Raw genomic sequence first — 19,839 nt, 5'->3', positions numbered from 1 at the left:
ATGGTAACTTGGCTAACATTATTTGCGAAGTTGATGTCTTCATGGTGCAGAACTGTTTTATTTGTCTTTTTACCAAGCTCTCCTGAGGATGATACCTGGTTCGATTCAAACCCGAATATGTCAACAGATTGATTGGTTCAAAGTCACTCAGCGCGAAAGGTATATCTTTTAACCTGTGCATGATGTACTTCTTTAAGCCTCAACTACAAGCTGGAATTATCACCGGAGATGTTACATAACGCGTATACTCCATGATAATCTGTTAGCGTTGAGACAAAAGTTTTCAAGTATTCTATGTGATAGAGGGCGATTGGGATGAACTACATGCAATAATTTGTATTGTCCACTATCTTACTGAATACCTTTTACAGAAATACAATATCAAAATAACCCAAGAGCAAAAAGAAAGCCCCCCCCCCATTGAGGATCCTAGCCAAATACTGGTCAGTGGTCGCAAGGGATGTGAGGAATACCGCATCTGCAATACGAATGATCGGCTATTCCTGGATCACTACATGCAACCTAAACCTCTGAATAAGCATATGATCATCGGCCAATCATTTTTGGATACTACAAGCGATCGACCAAAATTGCAAATCATTGTGAAGATCACCTCAATTTTGTAAAGACTTCATCGCACAGGCTATTTCCCTCCGAGATCGATGGCCCCTTTAGAGAGCTTCTTCGTTGCTTTTTTTTGTAAGTCCTACTCTATTGTTGGCCATGCGCATTATTTGCATGTCTACATCATATTTTCCAATCCCTTGATTCCTCATCTCACCCCTTTCTGGTTCTTCAGAATGTCCGATCTCTTTGCCTCTTAAGCTTTGTGCTTCCCGAAACCCTGATGTAGTTCCTTGCGGTGTCCAATTTCAAGTTTCAAGCGCGCCTCTCATCATGGCTGAAATCCGTGAGAAGTCATATTCTCTTGGCCACAGATGGCGCTCGTCGCAATTTTTCGTTCTTGCAACAATCGCAATTGCGCTGTTCGCTGGTATATACACCTGAACAAATGAGATAGACACTTTCAAATTCACACTAACATGAAACAGAGACTTTCCTATATGGATATCTAGTTCCCATTCTCAACTTTATGCTCATGAACCGCCTTCAATCAGACCCATCTCATGCTCAAGAGTTAATCTCGACTGTTCTTGGAGTTTATGGTGTTCTGGGTGTGGTCACTGGCCCTATAATTGGACATCTTGCCGACAAGAGCCCAGACCGGAAGATGCCATTGTTAATATCTCTAAGCTTATGCATTGTGGGCACTTGTCTTGTCGCAGGGGCTCATACCATCCATATACTTATCTTTGGTCGAGTGATGCAAGGCATCGCCGGATCTGCTGTATGGATTATTGGGTTTGCAACTGTCGCGGACAATATGAGCCCAGATAGGGTAGGTTTTGGAATGGGGTTGATGTTGTCGTTTGCGAACTCAGGAACAATCAGCGGTCCTGTAATATCTGGGCTGCTCTTGGAAGCGACTGGCTACTGGGCTACATGGTCGGTCCCGATTCTGGTTCTTACAGTAGACCTTATAGCGCGTGTTGTCATGATTGAACCTCCACCAAAAGCGTTACCTTCGCCGAACATTGCTTCCACTGGATTTTCTCCACTGGAGATCTCGGGCGAAGAACAAGATGGTCTGTCTGAAGAAAATAGTTTCTGGCGTATTATTCTATTTGACGGCCGTGTTGTAACATGTTTGTTGATTACAGGCATGAGCGTGACGGTTACTGGAAGCTTTGAAGCTACTCTTCCTCTGTATGTTCAGGAAAATTTCGGTTGGGGCTCTAGCACGGTTGGTATGCTGTTTTCCGGTCTTGTCATTCCGGGTTTGATAATCGGTCCTCTCGCCGGTTGGGTCCGAGACCGTATCGGAGCAAGGATTCCTGCTGTATTCGGCGCTATCCTTCAAGCCACAGTTCTGATAGCAATGGGTCAGCTCAGGAACAAGGCAATTTGCATAACTAGCATCATCGCTATAGGTACATTACGACCATTTGTCTCAGGTATTGCACCAGCAGAGCTCACTGGTAAGCTATGCCCTTCTCCACAAAACTTGTTCTGGAACTAATAAAAGATCCCTTATAGCTGCTGCTAAAGCTCACCAGGAAAGAACGCCAGGTATTTTTGGTACCAACGGTGGGACATCAAGGGTTATTGCTATGCTTGATGTTGCAAGCTCTCTTGGCCTGAGCATCGGCCCCCTTCTGGGCGGGGTCCTCAAGGCTCTGATAGGCTTCAAATATATGACCTGGGCATGGGGTAAGTACTTCTAAATCACTGATGTACGTTACTGATGATATTAGGCCTCTCATATCTTATCATCGCTTTCTCTGCAAACCGGTACTTTTTATCGAAATAAACACATTGCGTGATACACTCCAAGGGTAGAGATAGTACTGGGCAAAATTGCTTGACATTCCATATAATAAAACTACAGATGCAGCAACAGCGGGAATTGTGTATTGGAAAAGGGCAAGATAGATGGTAAGACAGTATAGGGCCTTGAGGGACATGCCTAATGATTCAGATTATAATCGATCCTCTTTCGAGTGAAATATTGCATGCTGAATTCCATTCTCGCCCCACTTGTCGAGGTACGATTATAGTACGGCTCTGCCACGGGAACTTCAAGGTTTAGAAAGAGGCTTAAGTGCGTAAAATGACCACCAAATCACCGCTGTAACAATATCTGTATTAACATTTCGTCATTAAACAGAACATCCGATATTTCTCACACATTTTCTGAGCTCGACAGCCTATTTTGATTTCCCGCCCGGAGCCTGGAATACGCATCCTCGGCTTCAGCATGGTACCGCGCAGCGGTCATACTTAAGCGAAATTACCGGCTCTGATTGTATCGATAGTATGCTATTTTATGAAAAGGAAAAAGACGCTGGGAAGCTGTTCAGTGTTTTCATTGGCTTCATAATTCTGTTAGTGCTCTTCCCCAGAGAAATATGCAAGAAGAGGTATAATCAGTTATCACATTCTAGTCGCGAAGCAACGTTATATATAGGACTTCAAAGTCTCATAGTTAAGCCGAAGCCCCGTTCGTCCGCTCTTCCAAACCCCGAAGAACGTTGGGAAGCACAAAGCGACCATAATCGATAGCGTCATTCAGATTATCATAACCACGAACCGAGATCAGATCAGCACCCAGATCAACATAGTCAATCAGCGAATCAGTGATAGTCTGCGGCGATCCCACCAAAGCAGTGGACGCGCCCCGCGCGTTCGTTGCGGTAACAGTGGGATACCAAAGCGCACGATCCTGGACCTCCCCACGAGCCGCAATATCAAGCAGGCGCTGCGAGCCTACATTCTGAGGCGCTGCTGCATTGACAGGGGCCTTGCCCTGACCGTTTGTGCGGTGCTGATACAAGGCATCCAATGTGCGATGAGCCTTCGCCCAAGCAAGATCATCCGTCTCGGCGACGATAGGACGGAATGTCACCCAGATGCGAGGTCTATCGGAGTCTGCACGGCCGGCCTTGGCAGCTTCGGCATAGATGCGATCGATCTGCTCCTTTGTCTCCTTCAATGGTTCGCCCCACAGCCCGAAGATATCAGCCAGCGAACCTCCAATTCGATACGCCTCGTCTGAGGAACCGCCGACTGAGATCTCGATCTTAGCAGTCGGACAGACTTTATTGTTGAATTGTTTGAATTGATAATACTGCCCTTCCCAATCAAATGGTTGGTCGGATTCCCAAGCGCGGCGCAGAATCTTGATATACTCTTCCAATCTTCCATACCGCTGATCTTTCGTTAAAAAGTCTCCTTCCTTGGCTTGCTCGATGTCGCTTCCACCGGCAATGAAGTGAACGACGACTCGACCGCGGCCTAGTTGGGAGAGAGTTGCTAGTGCTTTTGCTGCCACTGTGGGGTACAAAGTGTTTGGCCGGAGGGCGATGATGACTTTGATGCTTTTGGTCGCGGATAAAATAGTTGCGCCGATAGTGAAGGGATCATAAGAAGACGAATCATAAGGCACAAGTGTATAGTTGAATCCGTAATCATCTAGAGTACGGGCATAGCGTATGAGGTATTCGGGATCAATGGATGCATTGGGGATAGGGTCGAGCTCGGTTGAAGCATTAGGGAACGTCAAGCTGATAAATTCGGGCATTCTGAACTTTTCTTCGTGTAAATTTAGTCTGATCTCTTGGATATACCTGCCTTTTATTACTTTGTTGGTGGGCTGATATCACGCGAGATATACATGGATTGCGTCTTAGCACGCAAGAATATCCTCCGAGTCGAGGTTACAAATCATAAACTATACATCCTGGCTGATACTCAATTAAATAGATATGTTAGCATCTATGAAAGCCGATATCTGATGATGATGAGTGAAGATAGTAGGGCAGTTGCTCATATCCTAGTCACGCGACATCCAAAAGTGGGTCAGCCGTTTTGTTCACTGACATCTTAGTCTGTTCAATGGGAATCTTCTTCGTGGAAGATCTCCCTCTTAGTAGTTTGGATAATTTATTTCGCGATATACTATTCCTTTTAGTTTTCCATCTAGTACATACGACCACAGGGTGTGGAGAACAGGGCTTCCCGTCCGCTCAGCCGTACTTAAGCCACACGCCGGTAAGTTAGTAGTTAGGTGGGTGACCACTAGCGAATCCTTACTGTTGTATGTTTTTGTTGCTCTTGCCCTTGCACACACGTTTTACCCAAGTCGTTTCCGACATTGTTTCTGTTTTGCCATTGTTTTCAGATTTGCGTCTACTGAATCGAGCATATATGTCTCTTTCTAGTATCTTACTGACACTCAATTCACAATTATTTGCACTATGCTACTTTCTGTACAGCTGCTCGGAAAATCCGACGGGCAACGAAGATGTCCAAAAAGACTCTGCCCAGGTGTATCCACCTCTTCGAAAGGTGCTCCACTTCTAACAAGCGTGGCAACTCTTTCCAGAGAATGTAATGGCATACTGTCTCGTAGGTTGTAGCACGTCGATTGCAAGGTCCGAAAGCTGGCATCACTGCCATTGTCACCTCGGCTCACAGGTCTTCCACTGAAGCAAGAGACATCCTCAAGTAGGCCAAGTATGTCCTCAAACCATAGCAAATACAAACTTCATGGTACCCCTGATAGTGTTGACATTAGTGATTGGCCTTGGTCGCGCTGTAAAGAGGAGCTCAACACGCGTTCTTATCCCTGGTAAAACATGTTTGGCGCGTACTCCGTACCACATAGCTTCAGTAGTTTGCCTGAATATTTTTTCCCTCAAAGCCGTACCCCCATAAGTTTCATTCTAGACAGATATACTAAGCTTGTATAGGAATTTGCTGTAGACCAACCTTACGATGAACCATGGTAGGTGAGCCTAGCAATCGGAAGCCTGCGCGGACTTGGCAGTCCGAGCCAACCAGAGTGCTCGCTTAGAGGACCAACCATAGAGGTCGGAAAGACTCTATGGGGCAAACCCAGGGGTAAATTTGGTCGGCCAGTGTGCAACAAATTAAATCCCCGGTATGGGTCGTCCAGATTAACATCTCGCTCCAGTCGTATAGCCCTGCCTCTAAAAATGGGACTTCACTGTGGGGACAGTAATACGAGATCGTTATCCTGTGGCTTAATCTACTGAATAAGCGACTCGATCCCGGCAGTCTGGTTGGCGTCAGATCCTTAGCATTTACCGGTATTAATTGGTCCACAAGTCGTTAGGTTGCAGACTAAGCTGGAATATACTTTGGCTAAACACATAACTGATCTAGTGCAGAATTGTGATAATCGCGCACGAATCATGCGACATCTGAAACAACTCCTGACGATAATCATCTACGAGTCGCCTGTGGCTGTCCTTTTTTCAGGTCTAGACGACACTAGGGCTTGAGTGTGGAGACTCCGTCCACTTTCCTTCTCCTCTGCGGCAGAGTTCCACGCCTTCCACGTCAAATCAGCAGCGCTATCGGCAATCTCCATAGGGTTGAACTGGGCAGAACCAATTATTAAACAGTATCCCCTTCGGACCGCCAAGCGCAATGGACGATCACTCTAGGTTGGAGGGTCTTCGTATTCCGAAGTGCCGGCTTTCCAGCAACATCGTTTCCCGGCCATCCTAAAACAACACTAGAGTATCACACTAGCTGAGCTAGGCCTCGACAACCATCGGCAGTGGCAAAGACCCTCCTTTTTATATCACCCTTGCAATCGCTCCACAAAAAAGTTCAACCCCAGGTTGACAGGAGTCGAGATTTTGAGACAAACCGGCCCTTGACAGCACCCTAAGGCTGAGTGACATCGCCATTGACAACACCATGGCAATCTACACCGATGCGGCCCCGGCTCTAGCTGGCAGCACGATCATGCTGACGATATTGGGTCTGTTGACGTTTGGCTTGCGAGTTTACTGCAGGTTGACTCGCAAGTCATGGGGAATGGAGGATTGGATCATGACAGGAGCCTTGATCCCATTTGCTGTGTTAGTGGCAGGATGTGTTGGAGGCGCATTCAATGGAATTGGAATTCACAACTCGACACTTGCGGAGCCTGGCAATGAAAAGTACTCGTCTGAAGGAAATAAGTATTTCCTCATCTTCGAAGTCGGCTACTGCGCTGCGATCATTCCCATCAAGCTCAGCATCAGTTGGATGTTGATTCGAGTCGCAGAAGGTCGCAAGATGTACCTCTATGTACAATATGTTGTTATTGCCACATTCGTGGTCATGAACATTATCGCCTTGGTCTTCATTCTGATCAACTGCATTCCCGTCGAGTAGGTCTTTCCACGATCCAACTGCAAGAAACCCGCTTACCTAGTTACAGAGCTGCCTGGAGTCAAGAAGCCCTCGACAATGGAGGCAAATGTCAGCCAAGCTATGTCCTTGCCGACGTTTACTATGCCTGTACTGCTGTGAACATCCTCACTGATTGGGTGACAGCTTTCTTGTAAGAGTTGCCGATATATCTATCTGCAACAACAGACTGACAGAAATAGGCCAGTTCCTCTCCTTTGGAACGTGCAGATCAACCGCAACACCAAAATATCAATCGTTGGTCTTATGGGCCTGGGTATCTTGTGTGTGAATCTGAATTTCCCTCCTTCGCTCGCCCCTCAGCTAACATTTGTTACCCATAGTGCCTCTCTTTCAGCCTGTGTCCGTCTGAAATATACCGTCGCACTCACCAACCAAACCGACTTCCTATACGAGGTCTCCAACGTCGTCATCTGGGGATTTGCAGAGAACGGCCTCGGTATGATCGTTGGAAATATCGCAACTCTCCGACCTCTATTCCGCATCCTCCGCGATCGCAAGACCTCCGATTATAAGAACTACCACCAGTCACCCGGACTCAGCTCTCACCGCACTGGAGGCGCAATGTTCTCACGAAACTATGAGCTCGCCGAGCACGGAAAGAACGTCACCACCACGTCTGCCATCGAAAACAACCGACGGGGCAGTCTGAGTGATGGCGATAGCCAGAAGGATATTCTTGATAACGGTCAAAGACCCGGACAGGCTGATATTGTCGTTAGTCGCCAGGTTATTGTGGCTTATGACGACTAGGTTTGGGGATGGCTGGTTTCTTGGGACGTCTTTACATATGATCTTAGTTCATATTTGCTTGACAAACATTCACTCATGTATCTTAATATTCTGCTTTTCTTCTATGAATACTATGGTTCGAGTCTGCACATAGTACGAGTATACAGAGTGCAAACAGATAAAACATGGGGCGCGTATAGGCGCGACTTCTTCACCTCCATCACAGAGCCTCATCGTTAGCGCCTAAATTCAAATAATTAGATAGTGTACTGTGTTGCAGGGCTATTGGCGGTGTTTTATGCGTCTAAGTTCAAGGTGATTTTGACAAACGAACAAGCATTATAGCCAATCGGACGAGTCTTTAGGCACAATTGTACTCTAACTTGACTCTGTACAGGAAGGCGCCTAACCACATGAAGGGACGGCGTCTACTAGGAATGTGGTGAGTTAGGACTGAACAACAATTATTAAATCAAAACAATCTGTTGGCTTAGTCGAGCATATCACCTGGTAAACCAGCTACATGCTTGACATATTCTCACAAAAAAAAGAAAGCGGGTTATCATCCCACGTTGGATTACTGTTGGTGCCAATCTGCTAAATGCATCTTGCTGTCGAATAAACACCTTGGAGCTGAAATGCCTGTTCACCGGTTGCACATGCACAACTGACTGATGATGCCTCCTTTCCTCGTCACTTTTTGCCGTAGAAGAGCTTGAGGGTTATACTATCGTTTCAGAACTTTCCCCCTGTGAGGCAAACGGCGGCGCGTGTTCCCTGCTTTGGTAGGTGCGACTGTCTAGCCACACCTGCATTCTTCATTAAGGTGTCATTTGTAGCGAGCACCAATGAAGGGGGTTGTACTCGCATCATTCCGCAGTCCCAGCCAATAAGAACATACCAGAGGCGCAGAGTGAGTTTGGGGCCAAGTTACCCAAAAAAGGAATTTTAGCCGCCAAGACTGAAAATGTACAAGACTGGGCCGTTGACTAGAAATCGAGACAATCTCGGCGGCGATTGCTGTCTGTATTCTACCCCAGTATGTTCCCCGCATTACTCCAGATCTCCATGTCTCCACAGGGCAGACTTGCCGATTATGGACTGTAGAGATATGCCTTGACTTGGTTCACAGATATAAAGGAGGCATTCAGCCCTAGTCAATGATCGTAATAGCATCAGCTTTTATAACGCTGAGTACAATCCTACTACACTTGAATTATGTCCTCTACATCACTCAAAGACGGGCGAAAATCGCTTGAAAAAGACTAAGAGTTAAAGCCCAACAGCACCCAGATAGAAGTGGCAAAAGCAACAATTCACGATGCCGTCGACCTTGATGAGATCGAGCATACAGACACGGGATGGTACATCTGGCTCATCGCATTAACTGCCTCTATCGGTGGCATGCTGTTTGGATACGACACCGGAATCATCTCAGCCGTCCTGGTATACCTCGAAGACGGTCTGGGTCATCTGCTGTCAGCAAGCGAGAAAGAGATGATCACATCTCTGTGTTCTGCTGGGGCATTTGTGGGATCTATCATTGCTGGTCTGACAGCCGACCGATATGGACGGAAAGCGCCTATGTATATTGGATGTGCTCTATTCACAGTGGGAGCGATTCTACAAGCCACGGCTTACTCTGTTCCACAGATGGCAGTTGGTAGATTTATTGTCGGCTTTGGAGTTGGCTCTGCAGCAATGATTGTGCCAGCCTACATTGCTGAAATCGCACCTACCAAGCACCGCGGTCGCATGATCGGATTGAACAATGTTAGCATGACTGGAAGGCGGGTCATTAGTTATGGCCTGGGTGCTGCATTTTCTAGTGTCCCCAATGGATGGCGGTATATGGTTGGCTTGGGCGGCGTTCCTAGTATACTTTTGGCCGTCTTGCTTCCGCTGTGCCCGGAGTCTCCACGCCAGTTGGTGTATCACGACAAGTATGAGGAAGCACAAGCAGTCCTGCACCGTATTTTCATGACTGCAACTCCTGAGCAGGTTCAGGACAAGACCATTCTTATTGAAGCTGGTGTCCGGGAGTCGCGGGCTTCTACTGGTAACCAGACCAGGTGGTCCATCTTGAATCAACTCCACACCAACTCCGCTTATTTCCGTGCTTTGGTGTGTGCCTGTGGTCTGAGTAAGTTTGTCATCTCTTTTTGCGAGGCACTTGACTAACATCATCCAGTGACCATCAGTCAAATGTCAGGCTTCAATGTCCTGATGTATTACTCCGGTATGCTCTTCGCACTAGTCGGCTTCTCCAATCCCGTCGCAGTCGGTCTGGTTGTATCAGGAACAATTCTAGGAATGACTCTAGTCAACATGCTAGTCGTGGACTCCTTCGGCCGTCGACGTCTCCTGATAACAACAGCATGGGGAATGTCAGCCAGCCTAGTCGCAGTCGCAGTATCATTCGCATACATCCCCGTAGACCTGGAAACACTTGAAGTGACAACGAAGTCCATTACAACACCGGCTATCATCGTTCTAGTGTTTATCATTTTCTTCGTGCTCTTTTACGGCGTGTCTATTGGCAACACCGCCTGGATGAGTGCAGACTTCTTCCCTATGGAGGTTCGCGCCGTTGGTACTATGTATATGACTTGCTGCTGTTGGGGTTCAAATCTCATTGTATCCTCGACATTTTGGTCTATGATGAAAGGAATCACGCCATCCGGCGCCTTTGGGTTCTATGCGTGTCTGACGTTCATAGGCTGGGTGATGATCATACTCTTCTACCCTGAAATGTCGGGACTACATCTTGAAGAAATTCGCGAGGTTTTGAAGCATGGTTTTGGCGTCAGGTATGCTTCGCGGTTGCGAAAGCAGCGCGCAGAAGACCGTCACGCCCGTCTTGGCTAGTTCGGCTCGTGGAGGTATATATCCCTGGCAACAACTACTGATGGTCGTCAATTCAAGATGGAGTTTCGTTGCAATGTTAGAGCAAGGCTATTCTTATACATACATGACCGCCTAACGAAATCGACATCCGGAGAGAAGCTCTTGTACCGAAAGGACAACCACTTCAGTGATCAAATGTAACCTTTCGGTTAGGTTATGTGCCCTGTCGCGAGGATGTAGCTTTCAACCATGATGCCACTTCCTCCTACTCCAATCTAACTGTTCGGTTTACATCACAACGGTAGGTGATGGTAAATTAGGCTCAGAAAACTGCTAGTTTTGACGCGAGTTCCAGTTTAACGGGACTCAGAAAAAGTTCAACAGGACCCAGAAAACGATTTACTAATCCTGGGATCCGTTGAGATCTCGGACTTTATCCTTTGGCTAGTAAATATAGTTAGATAGTGTAAGATAGCTTAGATTCTCTTGATCACTACGGTAAAGAGAGGATGCAAACTTAGACTACTAACTTTGCGATGTAATAAATTGCATAAGAATGTACATAAGGGACAAAGAGAGAATAGAGAAACTAACGATATAAAAATAACTATAGATAGTGAATATTACAAACGCGATATATCAATTGCATAAAAATTTACTTCAAGACGGTGACTAATTAGTTAGAGTGCCCTACCTCTATATACGCCGAACCTAATATCGTAGGGAAACCCTAGAAAACCCAGAAACCCTAGCTAAAACGTAGTAATAATCTAATTTCCACCCTAAATCCTACCCCTTAGTCCTCAAAAGTTTCATCCTACCCCCATCATAGATATTCACAATCAGGGTTAACACTACCAAAAAACACCTTTGATTAATATAATCTTACTATATACTAGACTACTATAGTCAATTGATATATAGCCAGTTATTTAATACAAAATACTCAAACTAAAGAAGGAACATCAGATTTCTGTTGTGATTATATCTAATCTCCAAAGGTACAAGTGTTGTATACACTTTGATCACGCAAACTTCTACTAAATGTAAAAGTTGCACCCCAAAGTTGCCAATTGAAAAGGTGGTTAGTAATAAGAAATATCGATTATTCTGCTTAATTCTTGATTTTTCGAGGAGGTTATACTAGAAAAGTATCATAGTTTAGCGTATGAACCAGAGCCAACGTAAGTAACAGTGTGGTATTTTGATGATAGAGCACTTTGATAATTGTAACTATGTAAGAGTTGGGCCAAGTTAGGTCTAAAGCAATTTCGGGAGGTAAAAAAGTAAGATACACGTGTCGCAGACGCTTTCCCATTCCGCATTGACCGCACATTTCGTTACCGCTACGGCAGTTTACTACGGCCACGCCCTAAAGAGAATGGAAAAATCAATGGCTCTGCGAAACCTAAGGACTAAAAGAAGAGCGAGGATGAGTTCTCAAGCATGAGGAATTCCTCTAATGCTGAAATAACCATCACCTGCAAACAAAATTTGGCCTAAATTGCCCTTGACCAACAGATTCCGTGACTTTCACCTTGCATGTTGTATCGACTACCCTACAATCCTTTTCCTTGACATAGTGGAAATTATATTCAGTCCTTGAGATGAGTTGGATGTTATAATACAAGATTGGGTGGCTCGTGCACGTGCCTAGAAAGGCCCTAATGATCAATTTGGCCATTCCCTCCCAGAAATTTTCTTTGCCGTAATGTATGTGGACGGCCTTTATCGATCCAGCCCATTTGCTTGACACTAAAATTGAAAAATGGTAAGTAAGTTTTCAAGCACAAGTGGTGAGACAAGGAATGTGATGCGAACCATCTGCCAATACATCCCCCTATTTTGAAGCAAATCCTGATGTGAGCCCCGTTCAACAACACGCGATCCTTTCCCACTGAGATTCTCCCCAAAGACAAAGATCACATCTGCTTTCTGAATGGTCGCCAGTCGGTGTGCAACCGCAATGATGGTCATACTTCTCCGTGCCGCCAGTCGCTCAAGGGCAGCTTGGACAATTTTCTCGGATTGCGAGTCAAGACTCGACGTGGCCTCATCCAAGAGGAGCAAATTAGGTTTCCGCAATAGGGCCCGCGCGATGCACAAACGTTGCCGCTGGCCTCCACTAAGAGCTGTCTGTGCTTTTATTCCTAGCTCTGTAGAGTATCCATCTGGAAGTGATATGATAAAGCTGTGAATCTCGGCGTCGGTGCATGCTTGCACCAGCTCTTCTTCTGTATACTCGGAGTTATCGAGTCCGAGTGTGATATTATCACGGATTGTTCCTTCGAAAAGTCGCGGCTCTTGAGCCACCAGTGACAGGCATCTTCGGTATGATTTTTGATCAACGGAGCTGATATCCAGGCCATTTATGAGAACAGTCCCTCGAGACGGGTTGTAGAATCCCTCCAGGATCGATATCAAAGAGGTTTTGCCGCAACCTGATGGGCCTACAAACGCGACAAACTGGCCACTTTCGATGCTAACGTCAAGACTCGTGAATAAGGGGACTTCCTGTGATGCATATTTGAATCCTAAATTTTGAAAATCAATTTGAGCTCCAGTGGTGCGAGATTGGTCAGCCATGGGCTGTCCAGATGAGGCACTGGTATCTTCCAAGCCCGGTCGAAAGTTCAAAATCCGATTCGCGGACGATGTAGCCTGAGCAATATTTGGGCCGAAACTAAAGAATTGACCTGCCTGTTGACCACCGAGAATGATCGACATGTACACGACAAAGAAAGAGGCTGGCTGGTACTCCTTGGAAGCCAGAAGCTGCCCGCCATACCAAAAGGTAAGTGCCATAGCGCAGAGCTCAACACTGTCAGAGAAAGCAAACACCAATGTCGCAATCCAAGCTTTGCGGAAAGCTTGATTTTGTTGTTCTCTCAGAAGACCGGAGTACCTATCTAAGATTGAATTCTCCATGGTCAAGGCCGACACAGTCCGGAATGCTTCGATAGCTTCTGCTGCGAATTGGGAGCTCCCAGCATATACCGCTGTATTTAAAGCTTCAAACTCCAGTTCGTATCGGATGCGCATGAATGCGGCAAGGAAGATGCAGGGCAGAGCAGCAAACACCGTCACTAAACTTAGTTTCCAGCCAAAGGAGAAGGCGATTGCGATACAACCTATGGTACTGCAGATTGAAATGATTGGGAAAACTCCGTTTAAACCGATCAATTCCTGAATTTGCTTCGGGTCAGTGGCTAGACGCGAAACCAAGGAGCCGGAGGCGTTTTCGTTCATGTCGTAAAATGGCACGGGCTTGCTCAGAATGTTTTGGAAGTATTCTGTTCGACAAGACGAGGAGATTTCCTAAATTTTGGTTAGACCATGATTTTCTAACGTGAGGAAAGAAGCTAATCACTTACAATGGAGAGCCTGTTGGCTGAGTACCCGACCAGAGCATAGCAGGCGGCTATACCTAGGGATAGAACAAAGAACATCAAAGCCCAGAAACTGGCGGCATCGCTAAGCTTTTGTCCTGTGAGACGGAACACATCGATGAGGTTTGCAAATAGCCAACTTTGTAATGGAAAAGCAGCTTAACAACAAGTTAGCCCAGCACTGCAACATAATCAAAGCCAAGGACTCACACGCAGCACCCAATATTCCCAACGAAGCACTGAGGCAAAGGAACCAATGCGTTCTTGCTTCGTAAATGAAGACACCCGTGCTTCGGAAAAAACCACGATGCTTTACCTTCCTCTTGTCCGTTTCCTGTTGCTGCTCAGAAACGACAGCAGTGGACCTTTCAAGTTCCTCTTTCAAGACTTCCGCAACCTCCATTGGACCGGCTTCGTCATCCTCGTCAGCGGCGCTCTCGAGTCTTTGGGCATTGACAAGTTTCCTGTAAAGCCCGTCTTCTATGGCAAGAAGCTCTTCGTGGGTTCCTTCCTCAACATTAATACCGTTCCTGAGAACCAGAATGCGATCTGCGCGTCGAACAGTGGACAACCTGTGTGCAATCACGACTGTGGTCCGATTTTCGGCGACTCGATCAAGGGCTGCCTGGACAATTTTCTCTCCACGGACGTCAATCGCGCTAGTGGCTTCATCCAGAATCAAAATAGTAGGTTCTTTCACGATACTTCGGGCTATAGCCAAACGCTGTCTTTGGCCGCCACTCAATTTTGTACCATTCTCTCCCACAATTGTGTCATATTCCTTTAACAATCAGAGAAACGCAACCGTGAGGAGTACAGCTGACGTACCTTTGGAAGACGCTCGATGAACTCATCTGCAAATGCTTCTTTGCATGCATTCTTGACCAAGTCGAGCTTCACAGAATCAGGCTCATTTTCCCACTTTGTACCAACAAGACCAAATGAGATATTTTTGAAAATCGTATCGTTGAAGAGAAACAAGTCTTGCTGCACGAGTCCTATCTGAGACCTCCACCATTTGACATCTAAGTCTTCGATCTTTCGTTGACCCAGGAAGATACTTCCTTGCTCTGGTGTATACCATTGCTCTAGAAGAGCGACAATGGTACTTTTTCCAGACCCCGATGGACCCACCAACGCTGTGGTTTTGGCTCTTTCAAATCGAGCGTTTAGTCCCCGGAAGATTTTGCTATCCGGCCGCGTGGGGTATGTGAAGTCCACATTCTGGAAGACAATATCACCCTGAGCTAGTGCTTCCGAATCACGAAGGCCGCCTGCGGCAATCTTCTCTGCGTCAATGATCTCAAAGAATGTGGTCGATGCACTGGCTGCCTTGAACACCATCGTCAAGGGGGCTGCAATACTCCCAAGAACACTCACTGCAATCATGATCGAGAAGAATACACTGCATGATTAATCAGAATGAGAAAATAGTAACTAGTAGCGGAATCACTTACATAATGACAGTGTTAATGTCATGGATGTGACCCTCTCGGTATAGTTTCAAGCCAAGCCAGAATGCCAGAGAGTAACTGGCGTACATGGCAAAGAAAATTAGTCCAAACTGGAACCCTAGAAAGACAGCCATGCTCCGGCCTCTGTCTCGGGATTCCATAACCCATTGTTTATATTTATTGGTTAGAGGCGCTTCGGCTCCCAGCGAAATCACGGTTCGAATTGAGCCGAAGACTTCCGCTGCAATCGCCGAATGTTTTTCGTCCGCCTTGTCCGTCTTTTGTTGGATCTGGGAGATGGCGGGTAGCGTTACACTGCAGACGACGAGAATAAACAGAATGCAAGAGCTGGTGGCGAGGGTCAAGGCCCATGAGTATTTGAATGCGATGATATATGCAGCGATTAGAAGAGCGGTAGACTGGAATAAAATAGCCAGCTTGTCAGATACGCTCTGTTGGATCGAGTTGGAGAGAGTGGTGATTGTATTGACGACTGTTCCAGCTGAAACTTGGTCAAGCTTGCTGATTGGTTGAGCGAAAAGCGAATTCATATACTCCAGTCGCAGGGCAGCGGAGACTCGAAGACTGATAACACGGAAGCAGTACTGAGTTTTAGTGGATCAGCTTCTTCCAAATGTTGAATATCTTGGGGCCTTGGGTGGTTACCATGGAGAAGTAGGTCAACGTGAACTTTGCAATAAAGAGATACACAATGTACAGACTTCCAGAGAGTCAGTTTTGCTAGGAGACAGAGTGAAATAACTAGTTGCCTACCTCAGCCGACTGACTGATTTCTTGAACTCGGCTTCAGTGGTCGACGTTCCGGGGGTGAAATATGAATTGAATTCACCAACCAGTCCACCAAAGATAATGTTCATGATCGGTAAGGGCTGATCTATGGTTAGTCTCAGATCTTCCGGTTGGTAGAAGAGAATAGTGAAATGACATACCACACCAGACCCCACAGCGCATACCAAGGCGACCGCGAAGACCATGCGATCTTTCGTGGTCGTATACGATAGAATTCTCTGAGATGTTTCAGCACAGGATCACATCCAAATCTCACCCGAGAAACAACATACAAAATAATCCTTGAGTGAAGTAGGCTGTTGGGCCGCATCTTTAACCTCAGGGGTCTCTTTCGAGAGATCCATGACCTGATCGTTGGAATGATCATCTGTGGATGCTAGAAATGACTCTTCAATTGTAGTCGCTTTTCCAGTCGCGGTCTCTTGTGAACGCACATCTTGCAATGCTCCCATCTTTCTGGGAAGACGCGTAGTTTCAATATGTGAGATGAAGCATATTCCGCAAAGAGGGGAAGATCCAAGATATATATATGAAGGCAGACGTGCACACTGGCTTAAGGTGCAAAAAAACGAAACCAGAGTCGGGAAAGTGGTTCGGCGATTTTATTTGATTCTGATAGGTAGAGTGCACTGATCGCTCCAGGCCGAAGAATAGAATAGCTAAGGCCTCCCATCGGGATATAGTTGAATTGTGGTAGGACTGGGCCTAAGAGGGCAAAGTGGAGCCCGGACTTTCGGACATATAGTAGAACTGTTTTTTTGATGCCATTAGCTCATAAGTCATTTCCCCCTTTTACCGCTTGTGACTCTTGCTTTTTTTTCATATTATAACCCATATTTGTATATTTCCTTAGATAGCACATGTTGCAAGATAGTTTCAACTCGAGACACTTGAATAAAAGTATAATAGATGCGACAAAAGACGCGATCAAGGAGAGGTCGAGTAGGGCAAAAATGACATATAACGAAACGGTCGCTTTGAGGGTTTCGTGTATATATCCTTTATACTTTTATTAATTCCACCAAGCAAAAATTATAGCTCCTACTAAAGATGCATCTAAGACGAAAGTAAGGACAGAGTATTATGAAAGTAAGAGCAAAGTCTGGCTAAAGTGAGGCTATGTAGGCAACAGAGTGGTTTTTTAGCCAATAGAACTGACACCGTAGGACCCACATATTCCAAGTTCGTATGCGGACTCTCGGACTTTGCTATTCCCGCTTCTCCAACCTCTTCTTATCAACTACGCGATATGACGACCCCCTTGAAGAATATTTCGGTGAGCTTCTTTAGCTAATAATGAGAGCATACGTCTAATCAAAAATACTAGTGCCGTCGTTGCCAGTCTAGAAAGATTCGATGTGATCGAGTCGCCCCTCGATGTGACAAATGTGAATCTATTGGTGCGGAGTGTACATATGTACCACGCAAGCCACGAACGAAGAAGCAAGCGTAACTGATCGCTTATGATCTGGCTTTAATAGCCCAGGCGTGTTTGACTGACGGACTATAGCAGCGATACCAATGAAAATGGTGTTCTATCAGACGTTCTTCGCCGCCTTGAACGCCTAGAAGATCGCTGGGGGTTGGAGAAGTCTCCAGATATTAATGATCATGGCGATATTCCGACATCATTGTCTTCTTCCAATATTGATCAACCTTTATGTTCGGATAACTCCCATGCTCCGACCATACCAAGCGTTATTGAGAGTATCTTGAGTCGCATCAAAGACCCACAGAGTCGGGCACTGCTCTTCTCCAATGTTTTCAGTCATCTGCGAACGGTCGAATCGTCTTTTTTCGAAAATGAACGTTGCACGGGAGCCATCGCTGCTGCAATGTCTGAAATTGAATATTTGCAGAACGCAGCAGCTGACCCAACCCCAACGATTCCCGAAATACCCAAAGAAGCTACAAGGAGTTTCATTCAAAGTAAGATTGTTTTCTGTATTAAATCAACTGTTCGCTAATGTGTTCCTCAGATTATTATGAGTGCTACCAATTCGAAGGATTCAAAATTCCCTTGGAGAAGGGTTTCTTGCTATCCATCCCCGACCTACTCGATAACCCTCACGTTCAGCTTGACTATACTTCACAAATTATCTATCATACTATTCGCCTTCAAGGGATTATATTGGATCCCAGACCATACAAGGATAACGGCAGTCTGATTAGACATCTATACAGAAAGTGCCTTGCTCTCAGCGATTTTTGGCTAGAGAATATTCAGAACGCTTACCCCGATCTTTTTGTTGCAGTTTTGATGGCAAGTGAATCGACCAAACTTTGGTTGATATTAAATAAGACTGACAATAAATTAGACATCAATGGCGCTAGAAGCCTGCGATAGCGATGTGGCTTGGAAGATGCTGGGCCACGCCTGCAAGATTGCCAAGGCATTGGGTTACTTCTCCGTTGACGGGAATCCAGAAGGAACAGATGGCCAGCCACCTCTCACAGAAAGATTGAATATCAACGAAATTGAAACAGATAAAAACAGAAAGCGCTTCGAGTTCTGGCACCTGCTTCGAACGGATTGTCTGTTCAGATTGTCCTTCGGCAAGCCCACTCTTATGCCGGCTGGGTCCTGGAAGGTCAATTTCCCTGATCCCACTATTACTGGCATCGACGATGAAGGCTCTCGTTTTATCCAGATCCATTTCCTAGCTTCTATGCGACAAGCCTTGGTCGTGCTGAAGTACCTGGACTGGATGGACTTGGCTCCAGATCTAGACCCAGTATTGCACGATGCAACAATCGACAGCTTCCTTCAAGAGGTGCAGTTGATTATGTCTGACTGGAATACAGTACGATGTACCCCATTGAATTTTGTTACCTATGCTGACCTAAGAAAGGACGAACTTGTTAGAATGGCCAAGACCCAAGTAGACACATGGTTTTGCGTTGACATGGTGTTTAGCAGCTACAAATTCCTCGTTGTTCTTCACCAGTCAAAGAAATGCAACCAGAACAGGCACAAACTACCACCTCAAAGTGTGGATATTTCCAGAAAATCGGTTCAAATGTTCCAGTCTATCGTCGGGTCATCACTACACGCATTCTGGGGAATAAGGTATGCAAAAAGCCACATCCCATTCCAACATGATTGTTGCGTCACTAAAAGCTTTCCTAAATCCAGTCTCATTTTACTGCACCAGTTCATTCCCTTCTTTATACTATGCTTGGATATCATTGGGAATCCTGAGCGTCCTGGGATTGAAGCAGATATTATTTCAGTGACCTGGATCAGTGATTATGTTCAAAAAATGGTTGAGGAGCGAACAGAGCTGACACCTGTAATGATTATCATGAAGGCTATGGTGCTTGCTTGCCATCGAGGTCGAAGTTGTCCATCTTGAGTCGTTAATGTCAGATGATACATAAACCAAGAGTAAGTTTCTAGAAAGAGAGCCAAGGCTCTACTGTATTACTTTGAATTACTCTACCGTGCGTAGTAGAAATAGAAGTAGAAGAAGGAGTGAAAGTATAAGTGAGGTTCAAAACAGAGTGTTAGGAGCTCTCATTAGCAGGTATATCCATTCAGCTATATCTGAGCTGCTAATTTCAATGTTGTATTGTCGAACGCATAATGTAAGGATAGTGTTTCTTGATCTGCCCAAAGTTCTCAGCACGTTCCTCGGTCAAGTCAAAAAAAAGCTCCACGGTCAATCCTCTCTCTGACTCCGGTTCCTCCGAAAAGCTTCATTACCACTGTACACTGATCTCATCAATATTCTCAATTCAAGTTGCCACATTCGGTTTTCCACGTCTTGAAAGAATCCCCTCCTGTTCTGATACCGTTCCTTAAACCACCTCGTCAA

General features: G+C 45.8%; 7 protein-coding genes across 7 annotated transcripts; 4 read left to right on the top strand and 3 right to left on the bottom strand.

Annotated features, from left to right (window-relative positions):
• Positions 1-897: 897 nt before the first annotated feature.
• On the top strand, positions 898-2,371 carry N7508_007083 (MFS transporter; the record flags this gene model as incomplete). The annotated part of the gene is made up of 4 exons (XM_058465147.1): positions 898-994; positions 1,053-2,039; positions 2,098-2,271; positions 2,316-2,371. 4 exons carry the CDS (start codon positions 898-900, stop codon positions 2,369-2,371), a joined length of 1,314 nt encoding a protein of 437 aa, XP_058319000.1.
• A 675-nt stretch (positions 2,372-3,046) lies between these two features.
• Positions 3,047-4,141, bottom strand: N7508_007082 (LLM class flavin-dependent oxidoreductase; the record flags this gene model as incomplete). The annotated part of the gene is made up of 1 exon (XM_058465146.1): positions 3,047-4,141. The coding sequence occupies one exon, from the start codon at positions 4,139-4,141 to the stop codon at positions 3,047-3,049; it is 1,095 nt and encodes a 364-aa protein (XP_058318999.1).
• Positions 4,142-4,486: 345 nt separating this feature from the next.
• Positions 4,487-4,732, bottom strand: N7508_007081 (uncharacterized protein; the record flags this gene model as incomplete). The annotated part of the gene is made up of 2 exons (XM_079040912.1): positions 4,487-4,652; positions 4,698-4,732. 2 exons carry the CDS (start codon positions 4,730-4,732, stop codon positions 4,487-4,489), a joined length of 201 nt encoding a protein of 66 aa, XP_078897041.1.
• Positions 4,733-6,291: 1,559 nt separating this feature from the next.
• Positions 6,292-7,542, top strand: N7508_007080 (uncharacterized protein; the record flags this gene model as incomplete). Its single annotated transcript, XM_058465145.1, has 3 exons — positions 6,292-6,749; positions 6,800-6,922; positions 6,972-7,542. The coding sequence occupies 3 exons, from the start codon at positions 6,292-6,294 to the stop codon at positions 7,540-7,542; spliced, it is 1,152 nt and encodes a 383-aa protein (XP_058318998.1).
• Positions 7,543-8,488: 946 nt separating this feature from the next.
• N7508_007079 (uncharacterized protein) lies at positions 8,489-10,389 on the top strand (the record flags this gene model as incomplete). The annotated part of the gene is made up of 3 exons (XM_058465144.1): positions 8,489-8,560; positions 8,800-9,664; positions 9,713-10,389. 3 exons carry the CDS (start codon positions 8,489-8,491, stop codon positions 10,387-10,389), a joined length of 1,614 nt encoding a protein of 537 aa, XP_058318997.1.
• Positions 10,390-12,123: 1,734 nt separating this feature from the next.
• N7508_007078 (ABC transporter permease/ATP-binding protein) lies at positions 12,124-16,473 on the bottom strand (the record flags this gene model as incomplete). Its single annotated transcript, XM_058465143.1, has 9 exons — positions 12,124-13,686; positions 13,743-13,915; positions 13,968-14,538; positions 14,586-15,162; positions 15,215-15,816; positions 15,878-15,932; positions 15,986-16,101; positions 16,162-16,239; positions 16,294-16,473. 9 exons carry the CDS (start codon positions 16,471-16,473, stop codon positions 12,124-12,126), a joined length of 3,915 nt encoding a protein of 1,304 aa, XP_058318996.1.
• A 797-nt stretch (positions 16,474-17,270) lies between these two features.
• On the top strand, positions 17,271-19,377 carry N7508_007077 (transcription factor domain-containing protein; the record flags this gene model as incomplete). Its single annotated transcript, XM_058465142.1, has 7 exons — positions 17,271-17,297; positions 17,349-17,470; positions 17,532-17,950; positions 18,001-18,284; positions 18,340-18,825; positions 18,874-19,091; positions 19,158-19,377. The coding sequence occupies 7 exons, from the start codon at positions 17,271-17,273 to the stop codon at positions 19,375-19,377; spliced, it is 1,776 nt and encodes a 591-aa protein (XP_058318995.1).
• Between the last annotated feature and the right edge of the window lie 462 nt (positions 19,378-19,839).

Source organism: Penicillium antarcticum (assembly GCF_028974205.1).
Source record: "Penicillium antarcticum strain IBT 31339 chromosome Unknown utg000006l_segment0_segment0, whole genome shotgun sequence".
NCBI classification, from domain to species: domain Eukaryota; kingdom Fungi; phylum Ascomycota; class Eurotiomycetes; order Eurotiales; family Aspergillaceae; genus Penicillium; species Penicillium antarcticum.
This window is presented reverse-complemented; position numbering and strand designations above follow the sequence as displayed.